This window comes from Jaculus jaculus, chromosome 12, assembly GCF_020740685.1.
Source record: "Jaculus jaculus isolate mJacJac1 chromosome 12, mJacJac1.mat.Y.cur, whole genome shotgun sequence".
NCBI classification, from domain to species: Eukaryota; Metazoa; Chordata; class Mammalia; order Rodentia; family Dipodidae; genus Jaculus; species Jaculus jaculus.
The window spans coordinates 98861001-98888377 of record NC_059113.1 but is presented as its reverse complement, the minus strand read 5'-3'; the positions used below and the strand labels follow the sequence as shown (position 1 = coordinate 98888377).

At 48.5% G+C, this 27377-nt stretch overlaps 1 protein-coding gene across 2 annotated transcripts in view; it reads left to right on the top strand.

Annotated features, from left to right (window-relative positions):
* The window catches only part of Gatb (glutamyl-tRNA amidotransferase subunit B), a 91082-nt gene that overhangs the window by 27432 nt on the left and 36273 nt on the right, over positions 1-27377 (top strand). The window contains exons 3-6 of one of the 2 annotated variants that reach the window (XM_012948170.2): positions 11985-12098; positions 14018-14216; positions 14675-14797; positions 25873-25986. In XM_012948170.2, coding sequence (XP_012803624.2) covers positions 11985-12098; positions 14018-14216; positions 14675-14797; positions 25873-25986 — 550 coding nt within the window. The remainder of the gene's footprint in view (positions 1-11984; positions 12099-14017; positions 14217-14674; positions 14798-25872; positions 25987-27377) is intronic. The other variant, XM_045130960.1, reaches the window with a different exon arrangement.

Sequence of the window (27377 nt, the reverse complement as noted above, 5' to 3'; positions counted from 1 at the left end):
ACTACCGCCCGGGAGGACCGGAAGTGTTCTCTTCCTTGATCATGACTGCCTGGGAGGACCGGAAGTGTTCTCTCCCTTGATCAGGACCGCCCGGGAGGACCAGAAGTGTTCTCTCCCTTGATCACCACCGCCCGGGAGGACCGGAAGTGTTCTCTTCCTTGATCATGACTGCCTGGGAGGACCGGAAGTGTTCTCTCCCTTGATCAGGACCGCCCGGGAGGACCAGAAGTGTTCTCTCCCTTGATCACCACCGCCCGGGAGGACCGGAAGTGTTCTCTCCCTTGATCGGGATCACCCGAGAGGACCGGAAGTGTTCTCTTCCTTGATCACCACCGCCCGGGAGGACCAGAAGTGTTCTCTCCCTTGATCACCACCGCCCGGGAGGACCGGAAGTGTTCTCTCCCTTGATCGGGATCACCCGAGAGGACCGGAAGTGTTCTCTCCCTTGATCACTACCGCCCGGGAGGACGGAAGTGTTCTCTCCCTTGATCAGGATCACCCGGGAGGACCGGAAGTGTTCTCTCCCTTGATCACTACCGCCCGGGAGGACCGGAAGTGTTCTCTTCCTTGATCACGACCGCCCGGGAGGACCGGAAGTGTTCTCTCCCTTGATCACCACCGCCCGGGAGGACCGGAAGTGTTCTCTCCCTTGATCACTACCGCCCGGGAGGACCGGAAGTGTTCTCTTCCTTGATCATGACTGCCTGGGAGGACCGGAAGTGTTCTCTCCCTTGATCAGGACCGCCCGGGAGGACCAGAAGTGTTCTCTCCCTTGATCACCACCGCCCGGGAGGACCGGAAGTGTTCTCTTCCTTGATCATGACTGCCTGGGAGGACCGGAAGTGTTCTCTCCCTTGATCAGGACCGCCCGGGAGGACCAGAAGTGTTCTCTCCCTTGATCACCACCGCCCGGGAGGACCGGAAGTGTTCTCTCCCTTGATCGGGATCACCCGAGAGGACCGGAAGTGTTCTCTTCCTTGATCACCACCGCCCGGGAGGACCAGAAGTGTTCTCTCCCTTGATCACCACCGCCCGGGAGGACCGGAAGTGTTCTCTCCCTTGATCGGGATCACCCGAGAGGACCGGAAGTGTTCTCTTCCTTGATCACCACCGCCCGGGAGGACCGGAAGTGTTCTCTCCCTTGATCACGACCGCCCGGGAGGACCGGAAGTGTTCTCTCCCTTGATCACGACCGCCCGGGAGGACCGGAAGTGTTCTCTTCCTTGATCACGACCGCCCGGGAGGACCGGAAGTGTTCTCTTCCTTGATCAGGACCGCCCGGGAGGACGGAAGTGTTCTCTTCCTTGATCACTACCGCCCGGGAGGACCGGAAGTGTTCTCTTCCTTGATCGGGATCACCCGGGAGGACCGGAAGTGTTCTCTTCCTTGATCACCACCGCCCGGGAGGACCGGAAGTGTTCTCTTCCTTGATCACTACCGCCCGGGAGGACCGGAAGTGTTCTCTCCCTTGATCATGACCGCCCGGGAGGACCGGAAGTGTTCTCTCCGTTGATCACGACCGCCCGGGAGGACCGGAAGTGTTCTCTCCCTTGATCACGACCGCCCGGGAGGACCGGAAGTGTTCTCTCCCTTGATCACGACCGCCCGGGAGGACCGGAAGTGTTCTCTTCCTTGATCATGACCGCCCGGGAGGACCGGAAGTGTTCTCTCCGTTGATCACGACCGCCCGGGAGGACCGGAAGTGTTCTCTCCCTTGATCACGACCGCCCGGGAGGACCGGAAGTGTTCTCTCCCTTGATCACCACCGCCCGGGAGGACCGGAAGTGTTCTCTCCCTTGATCACGACCACCGGGGAGGACCGGAAGTGTTCTCTCCCTTGATCACGACCACCCGGGAGGACCGGAAGTGTTCTCTTCCTTGATCATGACCGCCTGGGAGGACCGGAAGTGTTCTCTCCCTTGATCACGACCCCGGGAGGACCGGAAGTAGGGCCGCCATGGAGTTAGACAGCTGACCCTGCCGGCCACAGCGCTCCAACCCGGGTTTTTGCCTGTTGGGAATTTGACTTTTCCCCCCTTTGTGAAAGAGGGACTTAAACGAAAGAGAGACTGTATGTAGCCTTCGCCTCCTCTCTTTTGCTGTGTTTACATGTAAAGAACACATATAATTTCTCTGAGTATCCACACATATATTTAACTGTGCATAAAGCCAGTACTTTCATGGTAAAATTCCACTTTAAAAATTATCTTAACCAGCTGACCAGTTTCAGCAAGCACAGTTATTATAGCACAAGAGATTTTGTATTTATTTTGGGGAAGATAAAAATACTCAATGGTGGAAAGGTGTAGAGGTGAGGAAGTGGGGAACCATTTTCTCTAGGTAATGAAAATTTATCATGTGGCAACTTGCTTTGAGTACGAATCAGAGGGAGTTCATGCTTGGACACAAATTTATGGCTAGCAGTAAGATAAAGACCGTTTTACTGCCTTATTTTTACTTAATAAATTTTAATTACTTTCCTTCCATAAATTAAAACATTTACCATGCTATATCCTAATTATCAGATTTGTCACCTATAGCATAAATTTCTTAGAGTAACTACCATTTAGAAAACGACACCTTGCAGTCTTTGTTTTAAGGCTTCAAGAGCTAGATTTTCAGTGGACATAGACTTGCCATGCAGCCTCAACTTTAAAATGACGTACCGATGCCCGCTGGACTGTGGCTGCGGTGACCTCATGGGCTTAGCAGTCAGTGGAAGGCCGAGGAGGAAGTCAGAACAGTGAATGGAGTTGCAGGCTGTTTTATACCGTCGAAGTACACCCAAAATAGTTCTCAGTATAGGTCCTAGATACTAGCTTGTAATTAGTACAATTTCACACAAAAATGCTTAAATCCCAGAGGAAATCTTATTGACTTGAGTAGGTGATTGTATTCAGAGTCTTTTTTGTTTTCCTAAATTAGAATTTAATTGTATTTTCGAGGTATAGTGTCATTCTAGCCCAGTTTGACCTGGAATTCACTATGTAGTCTCATGGTGGCCTCAAACTCATGCTGATCTCCTACCTCTGCCTCCTAGGCACTGGGATTAAAGGCGTGTGTCACCAAACCAGGCCTGTGATGTAATCTTATCTTTCCTGGTACTGGACACCCAGTTCAATTCAGTCCAGGTTATCACAAGTTCCTGGTGAAGGAATAGCATTTCCTCATTCCTAGATCCCAGCGTGTGAAAAAAGGAGCCCATAGAATTTACGGTTTTATGTTACCCAGACAGACTTGAGACCAGCAGCATGTTATTGACTGTATTTATTGATCAAAAGGAAAGTTGGGCTGGAGAGATGGCTTAGCCATTAAGGTGCTTACTGGTACATCTAAAGGACCCAGGTTCGATTCCCCAGGACTCACGTAAAGCCAGATGCACAAAGTGGCACATGTGTCAGGAGTTTGTTTGCAGTGGATGAAGGACCTGGCATACCTATTCTCTGTCTCTCTCTCTCTCTTTCTCTCAAATAACTAATTTAAAACATTTTTTTAAAAAAGAAAGTCACAGAGATTGGCATAGACTGTGTGCTGGCCATGTCAGTGTGGCTGTGTGCTCTCAGAGCCACACCACTGGGTTTCCGTGCTCCTCCTGATGTAGGTCCAGTGCCGGGTGCAGCTGGCTCCTGGCTTGGTTTGGCTGACAGGATTCTCTGACGAGAACAGGTGGGAGGAAAGAAGCAACAGTCATTTCTCTTTCCTTCTCTGCCTCCACCAATATCTGTGGTAGTTGGTTTTATCCATGGGAGAAAGATCCACCATGTTCCCAGCATTCTCTGGTGGCCCCAAGCTTCCCCTGCAGCCCTGGGATAGGGATGGCTTCCTGCTGTGGGGAATCCCCAACTGCCACCCTGTGCCCTCTTTGACATCTCTGCCCTTCTGCCATCTGTGTGATCACATCTCTGAGCTATAAGTGTTCTGCTTTGCATATGAACAGTGCTTTCCTTTTCCTGTCCAAAAAGATATTTTAGAACACTTTTGCTTTTATTTCATTGCTTATAGTCTTGGGGGGCAGACAAAGGAAATGTTAAATTATTCATGACCTCAGCTGATGTTGAATCAGCTTGGTATCATACTTAGGTGATGGAGCCTACGGAGAACAAGGCAGAATGACTAGGAGGGGACAGTGTTTTTCCCAAGGACTGTGGGGGCCAAGAGGACAGACTGACTAAGCTGGGGTAGCAGCAGGGAAGACGTCACCAGGATCCCCCAGACTTTGCTCAAGCAGATAAGGAAGGGTGTTCCCAGCAGAAACAGTCCTTCTACAGAAGACACCTTAGCTGGCTGCCTGAGAGTGTGTGTGAGGTTGGGGTAGTGTAGGAGGAGGAAGCTGGAAGGGAAGTTCACTGGTTCATGAAGGGCTCTGAAGACTTCCCGCTCACTCAGCCTTCATTCTTGCTGTAATTGGGCACAGTGAAACAGGACTTAAAGCAGAGCCATACAGGAGCAGAGTGATCGCACTGAGGCCACTCCAGGAGGAGAGCGGGGGAGACCCTAGAGGTGGGGAGCCTTTGGCCAGGTGGTTAGACTGATCTTACAATGGCCACACTTGGAGGCATCTGGAGGAGACTCTAGGGACTGGTGGTTGGGAGCAGAAGCCCCGGTGAGAGGGCGTGGGGTTTGCTTGCCCTGCTAATTACAGAGGATGTGGTGGGGGAGGATAGAATGTTACTTGGTGATTACACTGGATGTGTCAAGAGTTCTAATAAATGAATGCCTGCTGTACTCAGAGAACAGAAGAACTTGTTTAGTTAGGTTACATGAATTCAAAACTAGAAGAGGGCTAGAGAGATGGCTTAGCAGTTAAGACACTTGCCTGCAAAGCATAAGGACCTAGGTTCAACTCCCCATGACCCACATAAGCCAGATGCACATGGTGGCCCATGTGTCTGGAGTTTGTTTGCAGTGGTTAGGGGCCCTGGCATGTCCATTCCCCCTTCTCTCTCTCGCTCTCTCTCTCTCTCATAAATAAATAAATAGAGAGAAAAAATATTTTAAAAACCTAGAAGACTGTTTCTGAAATTGGGGTTACAATCTCTCCTTGGAGGTCTGAGGGACACTTTTGGTTGGTTTATGCTGCCCTATGTACTGGGCATATCTACAAACACTTTGTGGTTGTAGCACTATTTGCGATTTACATGCAAATCAAATCAGTGATTCTAAAAATCATTCACTACTGTGCACATGTACCACCCACACTTCTGATTTCCATTTCCAGCCCATAATCCGCCCAGCCTCTATGTACTCACCATAATTTGATGACCATCCACTGTGTTTATCTCATCTTTTTTACTCTGCTTGTCACAGCTTTCTTCCAATAAAAACATGAGTTAACCTTCCAGTTGTCAAATTGTGTTGCAAATACTTGTGTCACAATCTAGCAATGGAATCTTCTCAGCTGATTGAGGAACCCTGCAGGTTTACTATCACCACACCCTCCATGTACCAAAGACTGTGTACTGAGTGTTCCAGAAAGTTGAGAGAAAGGAGAGCCTGTGTTCTGGGAGCTCAGCATTTGGGAACAGACCTATAGCATCAGAATCTGGTATAAGTAAATCGTGAGAGGCAACATCTGCCCTAAATGGTCTGTGACAGGGTTTGGTCTGGGTGTTGCTCTGGAGCTATGGCCAGGTGCTGGTTGGTAGTCATAAGCTGAACCTGACACAAAACTAGTTCTTTGACAACTCAGGATTGAGTGGACTGGTTGAGAGCCTGCGTTCTGGAGTCTGACCCCCTCGCTCTGCTTCTTACGGTATCCTCTTAACCAAATGACTTGATCTTGGTGCCTCTCTCCATTACCTGTAAGAGGAAGATCATAGCAGTGCTTACCCTCAAATTGCTGGGAGTTCGGCTTGACACTTGTGTGTGATGAGTGCAGCCTGCCTCCTGACACCCGCGCTGCGCAGTAAATACTTGCTGTAGATCACGCTTGATGCCGAAAGGAGTGTGTGTGTGTGTGTGTGTGTGTGTGTGTGTGTGTGTGTACGCCAAGGAATATACTGGCTTATTCTATTCAAGAGCTGAAAGGTTTAACCCTGTGCCCCTTTGTAGTTTTAATTGCAATGAAAATTCTAGAACATGCTTTCATTAGGACTTTGGACTTTTTCAGGTTACCCCTTTGATCGCATCACACATAGGTAGTTGTCCCTGAGAACGTTTCCAGCAACAAGTTTAAAGGCCAGTGGTTGGCAGGTAACACTTAGAAGGGCACTTGGGTATTGCCCGCCTCTGTGAAACGCCCCCGCCCCGCCCATTCCCATCACCTCCTGGCATTTGGGTTCCACAGCACGCGTCCTCAGGTTCACTATCTGGTACCAGGATGGCAAGGATGAACTGACAGCTCCCATTTTCTTGCGACTTAGGAGTGCATAGAAATGCATGTGAGAAGGTTCAGTCCAATGTGGCATGGGCACCAGTGGAAGAGTAGGGGTGCACATGGGTAGGATGTGGGCTCCACAGTGGTAGTGACATCTCAATAGGACTGCAGGGAAGAGACGCAGGAGACCTTAAGGTTTACGCAGGGGAACTGGCCATGGTGGGGTAGGGGTGAGACAGAGTAGCAGATGAGATTAAGATGCAGCAAGGAACTAGAACATGCCAGCTTAACCGTTATCATGGGGTCACTGGGGACTGTTGGAGGACATTAGGGCAATAAAAGGCCACAAGACCACGGGGTCACCTTTGGTGATCTGTGAAAAGCACAGTAGAGTTGCTCACAGGTGTGTGTCATCGCCACACAGGATGAGAGAGAGAGGAAGTCTTATTTATCGCTGTGTTCCTGATGTTTTGTACATTATAGACATTCGAGAAATATTTGGAAATGAAGAGAGCTCAAGTTGAATTTTCCAATTCTGCCTCTTATCCTCAGAACATGCTGACCTGGCCCTCCATCTGTCATAAGCAGCTTGACTATGATCATAATAAATTCTGTTTTCTTGGCATTCTTTTAACTGGCACTCTGTTTACTAGCCCCTCTGTGCAACTGTAGTGTGGTCATGATTGATGCTTGTAATTCTGACCCTGAAGTACTTCAAGCCTCCTAAATCATCAAAAAAAGATTAAAGTATATTCAATATCGCTGTAATGTCTGTGTGCTTTACTGCATTCTTATTCTTTGGAAATTGAGGCCTCTGTACTGTGTGTGCTTGGTCACAGTGAGTCTGTGATCACCCACAATGCCAGATTCCTGATGCCAGGAACAGGAAGCTGACAATGCTTGCATGCTCAGAACAGAACGAGCTGGGCTCTCTTCATACCTAGGGCCAGGAAGGAGGTTGATCTCAAAGGGACAGAGTGGGTCCAAATATGTAAAGGCAGTAGGAGGGAATGAGCAAGGCTGGTGCAGAGCAGGGAAGTCGACGGCACAAGTCTCAGTATCCATGCTTGGACTGGCTTCAAAGGGCTTCAAAGGACTGGCCACTTGTACCCCTCAACCTCAGTCACCCACCTGTACCCCTCAACCTCATTCACCCACCTGTACACCTCAACCTCAGTCACCCACCTGTACACCTCAACCTCAGTCACCCACCTGTACACCCCACCCTCAGTCACCCACCTGTACACCTCAACCTCAGTCACCCACCTGTACACCCCACCCTCAGTCACCCACCTGTACACCTCAACCTCAGTCACCCACCTGTACACCCCACCCTCAGTCACCCACCTGTATACCCCAACCTCAGTCACCCACCTGTACACCTCAACCTCAGTCACCCACCTGTACACCCCACCCTCAGTCACCCACCTGTACACCTCAACCTCAGTCACCCACCTGTACACCCCACCCTCAGTCACCCACCTGTACACCTCAACCTCAGTCACCCACCTGTACACCTCAACCTAAGTCACCCACCTGTGCATCTCAACCTCAGTCACCCACCTGTACACCTCAACCTCAGTCACCCACCTGTGCATCTCAACCTCAGTCACCCACCTGTACACCTCAACCAAAGTCACCCACCTGTGCATCTCAACCTCAGTCACCCACCTGTACACCCCAACCTCAGTCACCCACCTGTGCATCTCAACCTCAGTCACCCACCTGTACACCTCAACCTCAGTCACTCACCTGTACACCCCAACCTCAGTCACCCACCTATACCCCTCAACCTCACTCACCCACCTGTACACCCCAACCTCAGTCACCTCACCTGTACACCTCAACCTCAGTCACCCACCTGTACACCCCAACCTCAGTCACCCACCTGTACACCTCAACCTCAGTCACCCACCTGTACACCTCAACCTCAGTCACCCACCTGTACACTCCAACCTCAGTCACCCACCTGTACACCTCAACCACAGTCACCTCACCTGTATACCTCAACCTCAGTAACCCACCTGTACACCCCAACCTCAGTCACCCACCTGTGCATCTCAACCTCAGTCACCCACCTGTACACCTCAACCTCAGTCACTCACCTGTACACCCCAACCTCAGTCACCCACCTGTACCCCTCAACCTCACTCACCCACTTGTACACCCCAACCTCAGTCACCTCACCTGTACACCTCAACCTCAGTCACCCACCTGTACACCCCAACCTCAGTCACCCACCTGTACACCTCAACCTCAGTCACCCACCTGTACACTCCAACCTCAGTCACCTCACCTGTACACCTCAACCTCAGTCACCCACCTGTACACCTCAATCTCAGTCACCCACCTGTACACCTCAACCTCAGTCACTCACCTGTACACCCCAACCTCAGTCACCTCACCTGTACACCTCAACCTCAGTCACCCACCTGTACACCCCAACCTCAGTCACCTCACCTGTACACCTCAACCTCAGTCACCCACCTGTATACCCCAACCTCAGTCACCCACCTGTACACCCCAACCTCAGTCACCCACCTGTACACCCCAACCTCAGTCACCTCACCTGTACACCTCAACCTCAGTCACCCACCTGTACACCCCAACCTCAGTCACCCACCTGTACACCTCAACCACAGTCACCTCACCTGTATACCTCAACCTCAGTAACCCACCTGTACACCCCAACCTCAGTCACCCACCTGTACACCCCAACCTCAGTCACCTCACCTGTACACCTCAACCTCAGTCACCCACCTGAGCATCTCAACCTCAGTCACCCACCTGAGCATCCCAACCTCAGTCACCCACCTGTACATCTCAACCTCAGTCACTCACCTGTACACCTCAACCTCAGTCACCCACCTGTACACCCCAACCTCAGTCACCCACCTGTACACCTCAACCACAGTCACCTCACCTGTATACCTCAACCTCAGTAACCCACCTGTACACCCCAACCTCAGTCACCCACCTGTACACCCCAACCTCAGTCACCCACCTGTACACCCCAACCTCAGTCACCTCACCTGTACACCTCAACCTCAGTCACCCACCTGAGCATCTCAACCTCAGTCACCCACCTGAGCATCCCAACCTCAGTCACCCACCTGTACATCTCAACCTCAGTCACTCACCTGTACACCTCAACCTCAGTCACCCACCTGTGCACCTCAACCTCAGTCACTCAGCTGAGATGGGACAGGGCTCCACCTGCTACTGCAATGTCAAGCACCAGGTGACAGTCTCAATAATTCGACCACCCTGGTCCTCATGGGTGTCTTGCCTTGAACATCATTACAGCTATAATAGCATCAAAGACCCAGAAGGAAGAACTGAGAGTGGAAGCTGGGAGATGACTCCATTTGTAACCTGAATTCCAAGAGGAGGGATGTAATGTGTGGGGGAGGGCTGTTTGAGCTTTCTTTTGAGGGTTGTATAGTGCAGTGAGTAGACACTCATGTATGGTCATGCAATTTATTTCTAAGTCTATTTGACCAATCAGTTTGCATCATCTCAGTTCAGACATTCCCCTGGACCCCAGGATTTCTGTTTATCTCCCAGCAAGGGTGTGTGTGGACTCCAGAGCTGCCTCATTACTTGCCACCTTGAGCGAGTTTCATAGTCTCTTTGGGACTTATTTCTGTTGGTCTGAAATAGTGGAATAATACTAATTCCTTCCTTACAGTATTGTGGTTAAAGGCTAAAAGAAAATAGTTGTGGGCTGGAGGGATGGCTTGGTGGTTTAGGTGCTTGCCTGCAAAACCAAGGACCCAGGTTCGATTCCCCCAGGACCTACATAAGCCAGATGCACAAGTGGTGCATGAATCTGGAGTTCATTTGCAGTGACTAGAGGCTCTGGCATGTCCATTGTCTCCCTCCCTCCCTCTCTTTCTCTCCCTCCCTCCCTCAAGTAAATAAATAAATAGTGTTTTAAAATATTTAAAAAGAAAATAGTTGTGAAAAATGCCTCATTGGAAAGCTTTACTCAGACTGGAAGATATAAATACTGTCATATATGTTATATGTAACATTATAAATACTGGATCTGCTAAAGAACCATCTCATAAAATACAGTACTGTTGTGCCGGAGAGATAGCTTAGCAATTAGGGTGTTTGCCTGCAAAGCCAGAGGACCCAGGTTTGATTCCCCAGGACCCAGGTAAGCCAGATTCACAAGGTGATACATGCGTCTGGAGTTCATTTGTAGCGGCTGCTGGCCCTGGCATGCCCATTCTCTCTCTGTCTTTCTATCAAATAAATAAGTTTAAAAATTAATTTTTTAAATACAGTACTGGACTGGAGAGATGGCTTAGCAGTTAAGGTGCTTGCTTGTCTGCAAAGCTAAATGACCCAGATTCGATTCTCCAGGACCTACATAAGCCAGATGCACAAGGTGGCACATGCATTTGGAATTCGCTTGCAGTGGCTGGGTGCCCTGGTGTGCCATCTCTCCATCTCTCCCCCCACTTCCTCTCTCAAATAAATTTTTTAAAAATGCAGTACTGTATCTTACCAACAAGCCTGGTACCGTCACACATCTCCCCAAAGTAGAATGGGGAGATGAACTGTTCACTGGGCCCCTGTGATAAGGGGAAATGTGTCAGCTGTCAGCCACTCTGCAAAATAAGTATCACATCCCTTTTTGGGAGATGGGGACATTGAGGCTTCTAGTCATTGCTGCCCAGAGCAGAATAGGGATGTGGCACTGGTTCCAGGACCTAAGCTTTCTCCTCTACCATGTTATCTTCTGCTCAGAACTCCCCAGATCCCCAAAAGAAAGCTGTCCCGTCCTTTGAGCTAGGCCACTTGCTAGCTGTTTCGCGGGTCCAGGAAAACTTTGGGAGCTCCAGGAGCCCTGTTGAGCCCAGCAATACAGGGCAGTGCAGGGGTGGCCACATAGCTCTCAGAAGTTTGTTTTGTCAGGCTGGAGGGATGGCTTAGCAATTGAGGCACTCACCTGCAAAGCCAAAGGACCCAGGTTTGATTCCCCAGGACCCACATAAGCCAGATGCACCAGGTGGCCCATGCATCTGGAGTTCGTTCGCAGTGGCAGAATACTTGGCATGACCATTTTCTCCCTTTCTCTCTCCCTGCCTCTTTCTCTCTCTATCTCTCAAATAAAAATAAAATATTTTTTTTAAGAAAGAAGTTTGTTTTGTCAACAAAGCCAAAAAAGTGCAGCCTCCTGGGCCCCAGGTGAGCCTCACTGTTTATAGTTCACAGTGGCCCGAGGCTGTTTACTGAGCTTCCCCTGGGGTGCTTTTCTCAGGACCCAATCTCGCCCACCCGTGGATTCTGTTTGTCCAGAGACTGGGGGTTCATTCCATGTAGTAACTGCTCTCCTGAGCCCTTCGGAGACTTAGCTAACTGCTGCTGAGTATTAGGGGAAGGGTCCCTGATGTGGCAGTTCATTAAATGCCCAGTGGGACCCTCTGATGGATGCATGCTTGTCCAATTTTGTTTTTTTTTTTTCATGGAATTTTCCTGACTGAGAGCCAGTTTATGAAGCAGAGCTACCCCACCTAGAGAACCAGAGAGAATGCATTTAAGTTGAAGGACCCAGCTGAGTATTCAGGGAAGGTGTCTTTGCATGGGGGGCGGGGACGGGGAAGAGCGCCGTCCCGCTGTGGCTCTAAGAGGAGCTTGCTGTGCGTTTCCACAGGTTCTCAACAGGAGGTGTGTAGAAGCCGCAGTGATGACAGGCCTGGCCCTGAACTGCCGCATCAACAAGAAGTCCTTGTTTGACCGGAAGCACTACTTCTACGCAGACCTTCCTGTAAGTGCACTCCGCGAGCCGCACCAGAAAGTTCTCAGCGCTGGGGCTGCCGGGAGAGAGGGCCAGCAGCACGCCTGCTTTCAATCAGGCTCGCCCGGCCTGACAGCAGCCGCCCCCAGCCACCGTGTTGACTCGATTGCGAGCGTCCTGATCGCTGACTCCATGCTTAGCCTCATGCTTCTGGCGGCTTGCTCATAATTGAACAGGGACCGAGAGAAGCCACTGTCATCAGGCTCGGCCCCGCCTTGGTGTTTGGTACTAATTGCCTGTTTGGATAAAGGCTAGCCCTGCGGCTGAGGCAGCTGTTAGTGCCCACCGCTGCTCCTCAGCCATTATGAGAGCGTCTCTCCTTTATGTCGATGTTCCCACGGAGGCCAGGTCTTCTGGAATTATTTCTGTCAGCTCTGAAGGAGCAAGGAAGTGGACAGTGGCAAACGGAAACACGAACTAGAAATCTGCAAACAACAGTCATTGGCCAAGCACAAAACTCAATTTTTACCTGTTTTTTTTTTTTTTTGTTTGTTTTGTTTTGGTCTTTCTAGCCCACACTGACCTGGAAGTCACTAGTCTCAGAATGGCCTCGAACTCATGGCTCTCCTCCTACCTCTGTTCCCAAGCGTTGGGATTAAAGGCGTGCACTACCACACCCAGCTTACCTGCTTTTTTTTTTTTCCTTAAAATTAGAAAGTTTCCTTCTTTACCTGGTGCCAGTGTGAATGAGAGTCAGTTTTTCATAGTATTGAGTTGGAACAACATTGAAATGTCTCAATTGAGACTTCATGCCCAACATAGAAAATGAATTATGCTTCTCAAAGCGTGTCCCGTAGCACCCAGTGTCAGTATGTTCCTGGACCTTGTTAGGGTTACAAATTCCCAAGTCCCGCCCCAGGCCTACTGAATCAGAAAGCTTTGAGTTGGCCTCTGGCACTCTGTGGTTTAACATGGCCACTGGTATTTCTGAGGCAGGGAGTTTAAACTCTCCTAGCTGTCTAGTGAGGACGAGTCCAGACACTGAGCCTGACCTTCTAGTGTCATGCTGGCCTGGGGACTTCCTGTATCTGTGTGTGGCTTTGAGCAAGACCTTGACTGTGCTTTGTGCCCCTTCACAGGGTTGTGGTGGGGATGAGTGAGTGTGCGTGTGACATGCCGAGCGCTGCGTGTCCAGGCTCTGAGCAAGTGTTGCAGGCAATCCAGCCTTGTCTCCACAATGACCTGCCCTCTTCTTATGGAGTGTTACGCAATTGTACGCTTGAGAGTAACTCTTCCTTTCCACCTCGAAGGAGGGCCCGAGCCCCTGCAACATCCAGCAGTGTTTTAATACCGCAGGCTTCCATTGGTAGAGTTTGAGCATCGCAGCTTTCTGTGGCTCAAGGAGCAAGGGAAAGGTTAGGGAGGGCAGCTGGCGAGACTGCCTGGCTGAAAGAGCAGAACCCAAACAGGCTAAAACGCCACGGCAGTGGCTGTCGCCTGTGTCACAAGTAGATGGCAGAATGCTTAGCCAGCAACTCCCTAATAAGGAAGCTCTGTCAGGAGCCCCGTAATGAGATGCAGAGTTAGGCTAATGAGCTAAATGAAAACAATAAATTCTTCTCTTAGGGGCCCCTGACAGTGAGAGTATTGTTATTCCCCCAAATGGCACTTCAGTAAGGAAGGTGGGATTTATGTTGCTAATTGCATCATTATTGGAGGCAGGGGCCTTGGGCGGGGAAAGGGGTGATGGGAAAGGCCAGGGGGAAGAAAAAAACAGACTAAATCATGGCAGCAGTGCACAAGCTAATTTTTTTCTTGCTGTTTTTGTTGGTTGGTTGGTTGGTTGTTTCAGATAAGCCTGTATGGCAGGGAACTGGAAGTTAGTGAGCTCCGTCTCAGCTTTCGGTCTGGACTGGTGCCCGTAAGCCACCATGTTTGTTTGCTTACAGGCTGGCTACCAGATTACCCAGCAGCGGCTCCCGATCGCTGCTCAGGGGAGCTTGAAGTACAGCATCTGCACGGGACAGAGGCGAAGTCAGATGGTCACCAAGACGGTGAGGATCAAGCAGATCCAGCTGGAACAAGACAGCGGCAAGAGCCTCCACGATGACCTGAGGTGCCAGACACTCGTCGATCTGAACAGGGCAGGTAGGCCTGGCGCGTTGTCCACCCTCCTGCTCCTTCCTGCTGCGTCTACTCTAGGCTTCAGGCACCTCCCTTCTAGACTCTTCCCAAACCAACTGAGAAAGCAGGCACAGGGCCTGACAGACGGATCAAAATATCCGCGCTGCGATTGGCGGAGCTGACGAGAGAGCACGACCTGAGCCATGCTCACTGCTGGGCTCGTCAGTTACTCACCGCAGACGTCACACAGACTTGCCTGCCTCGTCGTGGCCCAGCGGCTGGAGCGTCTTAAGCAGATGTTAAAAGAAATGAACCAGAGTTAAAAGTCGAAATGTGGGGGCAGGAGGAGGGTTAAATTCAAGGCTGGAACCACTTTTGAGGGTCCTTCACGAATGCCAGATTTTCCAAAGATTTCTGTCTAATTTCTTAGCTGACAAGGCTGCCAGGCCTCCGAGTCATGCTGACCTGCCTCTCTTTGGTAGGAGTCGGCCTTCTGGAAGTGGTCCTGGAGCCCGACTTGTGCTGTGGAGAAGAGGCAGCCACAGTCGTCAGGGAGCTGCAGCTAATCCTCCAAGCCCTGGGAGCCAGCCAAGCGAACATGGCAGGTAGGAGACAGTGACCCCCCCCACCTCCTCTGTCTCCTCAGTCTCTTCAGTGGAGATTATTCACATCCTAGAGTTAGCTTTTCTTTTTGTCATCTCCTTCCCTAAACCCCAATCCAAAAATAAACACATAGGGCTGGGGAGATGGCTTAGCCATTAAGGCCCTTGTCTGCAAAACCTGAGGACCCAGGCTCAATTCCCCAGTATTCACATAAGCCAGATGCACAAGGTGGTCCATGCATCTGGAGTTCATTTGTAGTGACTAGAGGCCCTGGCACATCCATTTCTTTCTCTTTCTCTCTTTGCCTCTTTCTTTCTCTCTTTCTCACAAATAAATAGATTTAAAAAATAAACAAACACACAAATGACACTGTCAGCACACTGAGCCCAAGAATAGGAGCTTAGGAATAGGATGCTTCTCCAACAATCTCACATCAAAACTGTGAGAACTTGTGCATGGTCAGCTTAACCTTTCTCAGAAGGAGGACACCATTCATCAAGAATAATTCTTCATTCACGAGTTCTGTATGCATAGCTAATTGCTACTTTGCAGGGGTTTGTTTCTTTTTCTTCTCTTGTAAAAGCTTCATCCATCGTGAAAAGTGAACTACCCTGATTTGGTTATTACACATCATGTGCAAATGCATCAAATATCGCTCTCACCCATACATTTGTATGATGGAAATGAGTAAGGGCTGGAGAAATGGTTTGGTGGTTAAGTGTGCTTCCTGTGTAGGCGTGAGGCCTGAGGGGTCTTGAGACAAACTGAGTTCAGATCTCCAGATCCCGCACAAAACAGCTGGGTGTGGCCACACACACCTGGCACCCCATTCCCTCGGGGGAACAGAGACCCAAGAGTCTTCAGAACCTCGTAAGCTTCCAAAGTAGTGAGGGAGACTCTAGCTTAGAACAAGCCCAGACAGAGGAGCAATGGGGAGGCTCACCTGACGTTCTACGCCCGCTTCAGCAGCTGAGCCTCCCGCCACGGGCACCACGTCACACAGAAGAGCAAAACTAGCAAGTAACTAAATAAAATCCTTAAAAAGATCATTAGAAAAGAATTTTCCTCCATGTGCAGCTGAGGTCAAATCGTTAATTGTAAACTAAGATAGTGATTACAGAGGGCTGAGAACATAGCGCAGTAGCACAGTGCTTGCCTAGCATGTGTTCAATTACCAGCATAAAAAAAGAGAGAGAGAGAGACATCACATCAAGCTACTTCATCCTGTACGAGGAAACTCAGAGAACCACTGTTATTCTTGGGAAAGCAAACAGTACCTGTTAATGTCTCCACGTTGCTATGAAGATCACAGTTTGGGAATATGACGGAATTGAAAATCACATCTGGTGAAGTTCTGTGTCTTCATGGCTCTCATTTGCCCTTTGCCCAGCGCTCCCTCCCCGTCCCCGAAGTCTTCCATTGCTGATCTTACCCATGGTGCCCCCGCTTTCTGTTCCCAGAGCCCTGGCTGACAGAACGCGGGCTCCGCGGGGCTTGGGCAGCACACCAGCACAGCGGTCACGCTGAGGTGAGCGAGCAGTAAATACCACTAATGATGTTCCTCTCCCCGCTACTTCTTAGTCCCATTAACACCCTTATCATGCCACATAATGTGTTTGCATGTTACAAGGGCCTTCTGAATTTTTAATGTCACATTTGTCACAAGGACATCTTACAAGCAATAAATGGCAACATCAGAGCCCTGGTACAAGATGAGTCTGAACAGCAAGCTTTCTTATTTGCAGTCTTTTTCTTTAAAGTCTGGAGGAATAGCCACGTGGCTCTGAACGGCATAAAGGTTGGCTGTCTGCAAATCTCTGTTACGGAAATGAGACTCTGCTAGGAGAAGAGCATTCCTACTCCATTTTCCGTTTATCAGTTGGCTGCTTTTGTACCACAGAGAGTAAATGAAGTCTGGGCAGGGTGGAGGATTATCCATGAACGTGCCAAGCACTGATCCCTTGTCACTTTAAAGTTTTTAGGCTGGGCGTGGTGGTGCAAGCCTTTAATCCCACCCAGCACTAAGGAGGCAGAGGTAGGAGGATTACCATGAGTTCCAGGCCAGCCTGGGACCATATAGCGAATTCCAGGTCAGCCTGGGCTAGAGTGAGACTCTTACCTTGAAAAACCAAAAAAAAAAAAAAAAAAAAAGCTTAGATTCCTGTAAGCCCCTATGGAATAATAAGCAGGCTGCCTGTTAGTTGAGAAACACTCCCATCTGGGTCCTAGCCAAGAGATAAGCCATCATGGCAAAGACTCACGCATCAGTGACAGCTGAGAGCGTTCATTAAGTCTCATTTGTTGTGACACTCTGAATATCTTTTAAACAGAAACCCAGCATCTTCTCTTCTAGCACAGAAGCCAAGTGGCTGGGGCTGTTCTAAAGCGCTTTGGGGTGCTGAGGGCTGCCTAGAATCTTCAGGAGCCCAGCTTCTCTGTGCCATTAGGATTGTCTCAACCCAAATGCATTTGCTTGTGTCTGTCCCACCATCACTGGGCCACTTTGTTGGCACTGGAGACTACAGCCTGTAACAGAAGGCCACCGAAAGGAGGCTGGTGGACTTGATGTTTTTGGAATGAAGCATGAAAGGTTTTGGGCTGCCACTGAGTGAGCTCCTGGTTGTTTGTTTCTTTGTTTGCTTATTTATTTATTTAAGAGACAGGGTGCAGATAGCAAGAGAATGGCTGGGCCAGCTCCTCCAACCAGTACAGATAAGCTCCAAATGCATGTGCCGCCTTGTGCATTTGGCTTTACGTGGGTATTGGGGAACTGAACCTGGGTCCTTTGGCTTTGTAGACTAATGAACCCAGGCCACCACGGGCATAGGTTCCAGGTCATTTCCTTGTCAGTGGACAGCATGTCACCCCCGTTGAAGGGATCTTCAAAGCAGGGCGTGGAGCTGAATGTGTATGGAAGTAGACCTACTAAGTGTTTCAACAACAGTAATGTCTTTCAGGTGGAATGTTTAGTGTGTGCTCATGGAAAGTTGATTTATCATGTTTTTCAAACATTGCAACATCCCTGGAGACAGCAGTATCTCCTCATTTACAAGGGAGGACAGACAGCAAGGCTCACGCGATCAGGTTGTTTGCTGGGAGCTTGCTAGAAGTGCCTGTGCTATGATTGAGCCTTAGACAAGCCCAAGAGATGACTGGATGGCTTTGTCATTAAAGCTGCATTACAAAGAATGACTGAAATGGTGGCTGTAAAACACTGGGCACCTGGCATAAAACCTGTAGTGGGTAGATGTCACACACTTTTATTAACAGTAATAAGTAGGATGGCTTTCGTGGAGTCACCATGCCTTTGGAGGAAAAAATTTCATGAAATATGTTCTATAAAATTTGGCAACTTTTCACTAGGATGCAGCTCAGTGGCAGAACACCTAGCATTGCAAGGCCCTGGGTTCCACCCCAGCCCTGCAGATTGTTTATTGTTGCTGCTGATTGCTTTTTCCCTAAGTTTTGTTATTTTAGGTATGTGGAGTATTCAGCAGCCAGAATGAAATGGCTTGAAAAACAGACCTTCTTACCCAAACCTTGAGCCCCTGCTGTTTACAGAAAGAGTTTTCTGTTCCAGCGTCATATTTCTGTTGTGTGAGTGTGTTTTAGAAAGAAATATGTGACTGTACTCCATCATTGTGCCCAGTGGTATAGTTTTTTAGTTCAGCTGTTACAAATCTCTGCTTCTAGAAGACAGAAATTGAGCTTGATGACATTCTCATGTGTGAACGAAGGCCCTCCCTTAGTGGGACTGACTGAATGGAAGTAAGCCTAACTGGTAAGGCTTTCATGCACTTGAAGCAATTTGACTTAATTTGCTTAAAAGGTATTTTGTCTTCACTGGGTTTAGTGTCTTTTGTTAATGCTTGATACTGTATCTGAAACCTGGCTAGTGAACTCTCTTTCAACACTGTGGGACACTAAATGATTCCTCTCAGACATTTATGTAAGATGGTCTTCTCCAAGAGAGACTAAAATTCATGCTTTTATTCCCCTTCCAAATTAGAATTCTAAATTATGAGGGATAGTTTCATTTTTAAAAGCAAGTGAGTAATTCTGGATTCTCTGAGTTAAAAAAAAAAAAAAGTTGTCTCCCAAGTGTTGGGATTTGGTCTTGCAGAGCTCCACATTCTTTGGAAGTTTTCCTTTGAGCTTAATGGGCCTTTCAGATGATTCCAACTGTAGATTAGTCCTATTCAGATAGGATTTTAGAATTTACCAGGAACCTACTGTGAGACAGAAACCAGACTGCATACTCATTCATTGCTCAGGAAAAAAACCAATGTGTTGGCATTCATTGTTCCACAAGGTTTAATTTATTGAATAATTACAATGTGTTGGGCCTCTCTAGGTTCTGAAAAAGCCCTTTTCCCTGTCACTTACCTTACACTCTTGAGGGAGACAAATACAATAACAATTGAAATAATCATAATGACAAGCCCTTCAAGGACTCCATGGAGTGCAGTGATCCAGGATCCCTTGGAAGGGGTATTGCTGCTTTGGAAGGTCCCTCAGGAGTGGAGACATTCAGTTGAGACCTGAAGAATGATTCAAGGCCCTAGTCACTGTGGTGAGCATTCCAGGAAATAGCCAAGGCAAAGGGCCTGAGTTAGGAAAGAGCTCAGAAAATACCACCAAGGTTACCAAGGTGACTGGGAGCTATAGGGAAAGTGCGAGGGGCAGTGACATCAGAGAAAGCCAGAAAGGTCAGCAGGGGCCATTTGGGGTAATAGCCAGAAATTTTGATGTTGTTCAGGGGTTATGGGAAGTCGCTGCAAGGATTTTAACCAAGGGGTGGGTCTGATCCATGTTTGAAAGGAGCACCGAGGTGGCTCTGTGGGAAGTGGATCTCACAAGGCCAAGAAGAGGCCAGTGGAGACGGTGGAAGGTGCTATGTGACGGCGTTGGTGCCAGGATGCTGGGAGGTTGGAGATGCTTCTTGGGAACTAGAGAGTTTGCCACAAGCTGGTGTTGAAGGTCAGTCAGAAAGAAAGCAAAGGCACCTTGAAAGAAGTAGAGGAGTTAGGTGGTGGCATTTGTTGAAATTGAAGGAAGATGAGACTGTCTTTGCAGAGGGCTCAGTTGGGATTTAGATTTGCAAATTGAAATGCCTGCAAGGCTCAGAGCAGAGGTCTGGGCTGAAGAGAGAGATTTAGGTATCAGAAGAACACAGGTGGTATTCAAAACCATATGCAGAGATAGCAAGAAAGAGTCCTGAATTTGCCTAGGAAAGAGGACACCAGCAAATCAATTGTTCAGGGAAACAGAAAGAAGACCAAGACTGCATTATACCATAGAAGCTGAAGGGGGAAGATGTTTCAAGAAGGAAGGAGGGGGCTGGAGAGATGACTTAGCAGTTAAGGTGCTTGCCTGTGAAGCCTAAAGACCCAGGTTCGAATCTCCAGGTCCCACATAAGCCAGATGCATTTGGTGGCACATGTGTCTGGAGTTTGTTCACAGTGGCTAGAGGCCCTGGCATGCCCATTCTCTCTCCCCCTTCATCCCCCACCCCCCTTCTGGAAGGAAGGGAGGAAGGAAGGCATGGGACAATGGCTCAGTCAGTGAAGTGATTGTTGCACAGGTGTGAGGAAGAAATGGGGCCCCACCCCAGCACCCATGTAAATACGGAGAGGACATATCTGCCCATCAGTAATCCCAGCACTCAGAAGGCAGACACAGGATCCCAGGAGAGCTGGCTAGCTAAAACTGCAAGCTATGGGTTCAAGTGAGAGACTTTGCCCTAGTAAATAAGGTGGAGAGTGATGAAGGAAGACACCCAACACCAACCTCAGGTTTCCACATACACACACGCACCCACATACACACACACAAACATACCCCAAACATGTGTGCAAAGAAAAGGCAGAAGCCAAAAAGAGGAAGGTAGACAGAGATGGTGGCACACACCTGTGACATATGGGAGGGTGTGAGTTCAAGGCCCACCTCTGCTATATAGGAAGTTCAAGGCTATCGTCAGCTATGCAGCAAGACCTCGTCTCAAACAAAAATTTAAAAGGGAAGGATTAGCTGACATGCCACAGTCCAATAAGATGAAGACAAAATGTGTCCATTGGATCTGGCAATCGGGAGGTTGCTGGCGCCTCTGACAACAAAGGCGTTATCATAGATGTGGGGACAGAAGGCAGGCTTGAAGTGGGTTTGGAAGTACATGGGAGGTGAGACAGTGAAGAGAGTTGTGCATAAACAAACTTGTTGGGAAAGATTTGCTGAAAGGGAAAGCAGAGAAATAGCTGAATGACTGATGGGGTGAAAACTGGGCTCCAAGGAATAGGTCTTGAGGCTTTTGTTGGTTTTCTTAATGAGAAATAGTATTGCATATGTACATATCAAAGGCAATGCTGAGAAAGATTGATGGCTGGACATGTGAGAACCATGTCCTTGAGAGGACAAGAGAATTTAAAATCTGAACCCATCCTTTCTGGACCTAACAATGAGGTTAATTCATAGTAGACAGCAGTCACCTGCTCAGTCCTGTGGGATAGATTGTGTACATTCTGATAGCTTTGGATGACCTCCAGAGTTCGGGTCATTGCCTGGAGAGGGTTTCTAGCAGGAGAAGGGGGCAACTCTTCTGTGTGACCTTGGAGGATTGACAGAATGCACAAGAGAAGCACAGGAACACTGACATGGAGAAAATGCCAGTGCAGTAGACTGAGCTGAATGCAAACAGCTCCCCTTGACTGGAAGGGAGCTTTCTCATGGAATGAATAATGGGGAAATGTTGGTTGCATGAACCAGGATCAGGTGAGAGCCCCCGGCTACTGAGCAGAGATGAGATGGCCCTGAGGGGCTTCCCGTGCTCCACTGAGCAGTGAAAGTGACGGAAGCCGCCCTTGTCAGAATGAAGGTTGTGCCTGCCTCGTGGGGACCGCACCAAAGGCGCTCGCTACTCCACTGGGTCAGCACATGGCCCTCTGACCTAGGCCGCAAGTTCCAAAACCTTGCGCCAAGTTGGCAGCAGTGGAATGGAGAGGAGTGACAAATTGGGGGGGGGGGGGGGAATCCAGCATTTAATTGACTGTTTGGATATAAGGGGCAAAGAAGACAGAAAAGTGAAAGATGACATCAAGATCCCTAAACAGGTGGAACTTCTTGAGATGCAGCAAAGTGCAACTTGCTCACAAGGTGATTTAAAACAAGCAGAGGCAGGATTGTACAGATGTTCAGAAGTCATTGCTGGAGATCTAGAGGCTGGTCTGATATCTTGAACTGGTACTGGATTGAACCCCCAGCTCGGCCGATGGGAGAGTGACGACAAACCCACCCACTCCCAGGGGTCCTTTTCTTAGAAGGGATTCTGTTTAGGCTTTTATTTTTTAAAAACCTCTCTAACTTTTTTATTTGAGAGAGAGAGAGTGGGCACACCAGGGCCTCCAACCCCTGCGAAGAAACGCCGGCCCACCATGCCCGGCTGGAATTTGATTTTTTTAATGTGTTTTGTGTTTTATTTTCACTTGTTTCCTTTACTGTCTGGGGTTGGGGAATGAAACCTAGGCTGGTGGGTTTCTTTCACTGCTTGGCCACCTCACCAACCCAGCATTTGCGCTAAAGACAAAAACCTCTAACAAATTTTCTGTTTCTCAGAGATAGTAGTGTATTGATCAGTAAGACAGAAGGCTGAAGACTGAAGTTCAAACAGTATTCCCCTGCAAAGCATTGTACTCCGGAACCTGCCATCTGTACACATTGCCTCTCTTTATCTATTCAATAGTGCTGGTCGCTCTACTCTGTTTAAGTAAATGCAGTCTACCTCTATCTAACATTATAGTCCGAAAAAACACTTCAGCCTCAAGCCCCATAATTTGGAGTACTGAGCTAGATAAGCACCCTAAGACACTTCTGTTGCAAGCAGTGCATAACTTCCTGCGAGGTGTCCGTAACCGCTGTTAAAAGCCATGCACACAGACCCCGGTAACCAGTCTCTGCTCATGTGGATTATTGCTTAGACGCCGTTAGTCAGTGCTCACTAGGTCAGCCCAACAGGAAAGTGTGCTAGATTCACCATCTCTCAAACAAGTTGCCACTGTTTTCTCTTCTTCACTGGGAGGTCGGATGAGCCAGACTTTGCCCGGCAGACCAGCAACATGAGCACTTCTGGTGCTGTTCGTCAGGCTTCTGAGCCAGCGTCTTCTGTCTGGCTGCCTGCTGGACAGAAGAGTCCGCGGAGAGAAGCTGGAGTAGGCTTCTGTTTTAGATCAGTCCAGCAACCAAGCAGCCAGCACACACTTCTAATAGTCAACCACTTTACTTTAAAAAGGTGAACATCTTGTTCCTGCCAGACTGCAGCCTGTGAGAGTAGGGGCTGGTATCAGTGGTTTTTTTAAATCATTTTATTTTTATTTATTTATGAGAGAAAGAGAGAAAATGTTTACACCAGGGCCTTTAACCACTGCAAATGAACTCCAGATGCACGCACCATCATGAGCATCTGGCTTACATGGGTTCTGAGGAGTGGAACCTGGGTCTTTAAGCTTCACAGACAAGCACTTTAACTGCTAAGCCATCTCTCCAGCCCTGGTATCAATCTTGTAGAAAACTCTCCTTAGAAACATTAAAGCCTGCCAAATAAGGTGATGGTTCCACCACTGTTTTGTGATGCTTTCATTACCTCCAGTTCACTTGGGGTGGGACCAGCCTGCATGTCAAAGACAGGAATGACAAACACCAAGCATGGATAGTCTCCTTCCAATTAGTTATTAGGGATAGAAACCATGAACTTGAACATGCCATTCTGATACTGCCTATGTGTGACTCTTACTCCAGACCACAGTAATGCAGAGCCTGGTAACTTAACTCTTCACAGCAAAGGTAAATGCCAGATAAAAGGGGCCAGAAGAAGTCCCTGAGTCATTTGTTGAGTGCCTTACTAGGGCAGGAGGTATTGGCTCTTCATGGACAAATCCTATCCTTGGGAATAGAAAGCACCTGGTTCGTGTTTCTGTTTGTTTGTTTTGACACAGTTTGTGGAGGAGTGATTTTCACATCACCTGTTAACATCTGATCTTTGCTGTTAGAACATTTGCTCACAGAGCCTGCAGACATTGCTGCATAAAGAATTTACAACGTTAAGCCGGGCGTGGTGGCGCACACCTTTAATCCCAGCACTCGGGAGGCAGAGGTAGGAGGATTGCGGTGAATTCAAGGCTACCCTGCGACTCCATAGTGAATTCCAGGTCAGCCTGGGCTAGAGTGAGACCCTACCTTGAAAAAAAAAAAGAAAGAGAGTTTACAATGTGTACTCCCAACAAGGAAATCCAGGGTCCGTGTCCTCAAATCCTTCCATCTTCATTTCTACCCTGCCTCAGTGCCCTTAACGCAGAGCTCCTGGCTACAAAGCACTGACGTAGCCTGATAGCATCTCTGGCTACAACACAGCCTGGCCACTGCTTGCTTTGCTCTTATTATTTTAATAAACTTTTGTGTGGGATGTCGGAAAATGAATGTATTCAACCTATCTTCAGGTTTGATGGATCACTTTGAAAAAAAAATTTTAATATTTAATTAATTTATTTGAGAGAGAGAGAAAAAAAAGGCAGAGAGAGATGAGGAGAGAATAGGCATGCCAGGGCCTCTAGCCACTGCAAAGGAACTACAGATGCATGTGCCACCATACACCTATGGCTTACATAGGTACTGACAAATCAAACCTGGGTCTTTAGGCTTCACAGGGAAACACCTTAACCTCTAAGCCATCTCCCCAGCCCTGCTTTTAAATTTGAATCCCTACCTAGGAGATAGGTGCAGTGCCACATACCTGTAGTCCCAGGTGCTTGGAAGGCTGAGGCAGGAGGATTGCTAATTAGAGGCAGTAAGACCCTACCTCAAAACAATAGTAACAATTACCTAGGAAAATAAAATCCGACGTTTTGTCTTCTCATCCTGTCCTAAGAATTGTAAACAAAACTGGAAAACAGAAGTTGAGCCTTGCTCTGTAAGGCGCCAAGTGTGATTCTGTGTTTTGGTTTTGTCTCTCTTTGTCTCAGGATTTTCACCTCCCTCTCCTTCCCAAAAGCCTTTAGTCCGCTCCACAAATTGTCTGCTTCTGTAGGGTTGTGGCTAAGCTGAGGAGCTTCCTGAGGCCGAGAAGGTCCCATAAGGATGGGGTCAGCTCTCTCTCAGTGTCACCCTGACTCTACTTCATAACATCCCTGTCTTTCTGCCAAAGCAATCGAGAAGGACTCAGATGCTGTTTACGGAAGGAAAATCATTACAGTACCTGCGGAAGGAGGAGGGACAGGCTCAGGTTTCTGCTCTTGCCCTTGAGCTGTAAATTCTCAAGGACTGTCTTTATAAATCTCCTGGAAACACTTAGAAATCCACATTCCACTGGAGAACACTGGAGGGGTTTCACACAATCATTTTTAAGGCTCTCTCCCAAACCTAGGTCTTACACTTAAAAAAGAAAAACAACTTTGGAATAAAACAGCAGAGTAAATGGCCACTTTAATCCTACTATTCTTGTTTAGGACAAAGACACTAGAGCCCTCCAGCCGGAGTCTCCTAAGCGTCTATTCTACATGTGCACAAGTGTGCACATTTATACACCCGTCCCTGTGCGCACTCCTCAGATGCCCCGGGACAATGGCTGGTCTGGAGTGGCCAGAGAAAGCACCATATTTCTAGGACCCGCTGTGCCCTCTCCATCACTAGATTGCTATAGCTGGACAGAAAGTCAAGTTAGATCCACTGTGCTCTCTCTTAACACTAGATTGTTATAGCTAGACAGAAAGTCAAGTTAGATCCACTGTGCCCTCTCGAACCCTAGATTGTTATAGCTAGACAGAAAGTCAAATTAGATCTGCTGTGCCCTCTCTATCACTAGATTGCTTTAGCTAGCCAAAAAGTCAAGTTAGATCCACTGTGCCCTCTCTATCACTAGATTGCTATAGCTAGACAGAAAGTCAAATTAGATCCACTATGCCCTCTCTAACGCTAGATTGTTATAGCTAGACAGAAAATCAACTTAGATTTTACTCTGACATATTACCCAACAAAGACCATAGTGCCTCAATGAATTCCTACAAAGGTTCTTTTTCCCTCTCTCTCCTTCCAGAGGGCCAGCTGCGAGTGGACGCCAACATATCTGTGCATCACCCCGGGGAGCCCCTGGGCGTCCGGACTGAAGTAAAGAATCTTAACAGCATTAGGTTCTTGGCTAAAGCCATAGGTTAGTGTCAGCTGTCCTCCTGCTGTCCCTCCCTGTATCAGTTACCTCTTGCTGACTCCTGCAGCAGCCTCTTGGGGTTTCACAGTACTGGTCCTAAGTCTGCTCATTTGTGGAGCTAGGCACACAGTCAGACCAGACCAGCAAGGTGTGCGTGGCCTGCGTCCCAGGCTTGAGAGTCTGGGGGTCTCCTCTGTGTAGGTGGTCCTTTCTCCTCCATTCGCCTGGCCTTAGCTTTCGCATGTGCCAGTGGGTACGAAACCTCAGTACCACTTGGGTCTCTACCTCCAGAACTCGTGCAGTGTCACTTCCAGCACATTCTGCTTAGAGCACTGTGAGTGCAGAGAACTTGAACTCAGACTACACTGACAGTGAGGAGAAATGACTCTTCCACTTTGGGAGAATTCACGAAATATGTGGCTGTAGAAAATCCGTCACTCAGGAGTCAGAGGTTCAGCACGAGTTCAAGGCCAGTCAAGGCAACATAGTCTGTGGGCTACCCCGCCTCAAAACCACCACCACCACAACAAGAATCCAAAAAAGTGCACAGATCAAGACAGCCAAATGTGTTACTATAGCCAGAATGTGTAGTAGAAAAGGATTAAGAACAATACAAGCTGATTATTATTGTTTTTTTTAAGACCTTACTGTCCTGAACTGAAAGTGATTAGGCAGCCTTAATTAGAAGTCAGTCTGAGTGGCTGCATTTCCAAAGAAGCGTTAAAGTGGTTCAGGGGATAACACAGACCAGCGGGTGTAGGGGTGAACTCTTCAGTCCTTAAGAGGGGAGACAGTCCCCTTTTCTGAAGTCAACAAACAGAGGACTCGGCTTCACTCATGCTTGTAACCCAAATTTGTGCTGAGAAACTTGGAACACATGGAAAGCGGTTCCACTTCACCTTGGATGTGGCAGCATTCCGGGACCTGTTCGTCTAAGTGGACTAAAGGCAACCGGATCATCAGGCAACTAGATTTTAAGAGGATTCACATGTAATCACTTACAAAGGAATCCTTGGCATGATTTCAACTGTTCCTAACCTTCTTTTGTTATACAAAGTGCTCTTTGGAGCAGCAGGCAGAATTTTACCTGCTGTCAATTGGCAGAACCACGGCTTTGCCACGAAGGACTTAATTCTCCAAGCCGGTCATATCCCCACCAGGGTTTTCAACCTCTGTTGTACCTTTTACCCATCATTTCATGTCAATCAAAGAGAGCTTTGGACTGGGAGAAATGGAGCAAAGATAGGTCCATTTGGGTGCTGTTGCCCCCTGGCAGCTCACATCAAAGGGCTTGCAGTCAAGTGGGGAAGGTGGTGCATGGGCGGGTGGAAGTTAAGGGGAATGGTTGCTCTGTTAAGAAGCCGAGCAGCTGTGTTTGCATTTTGGTTTCCCTA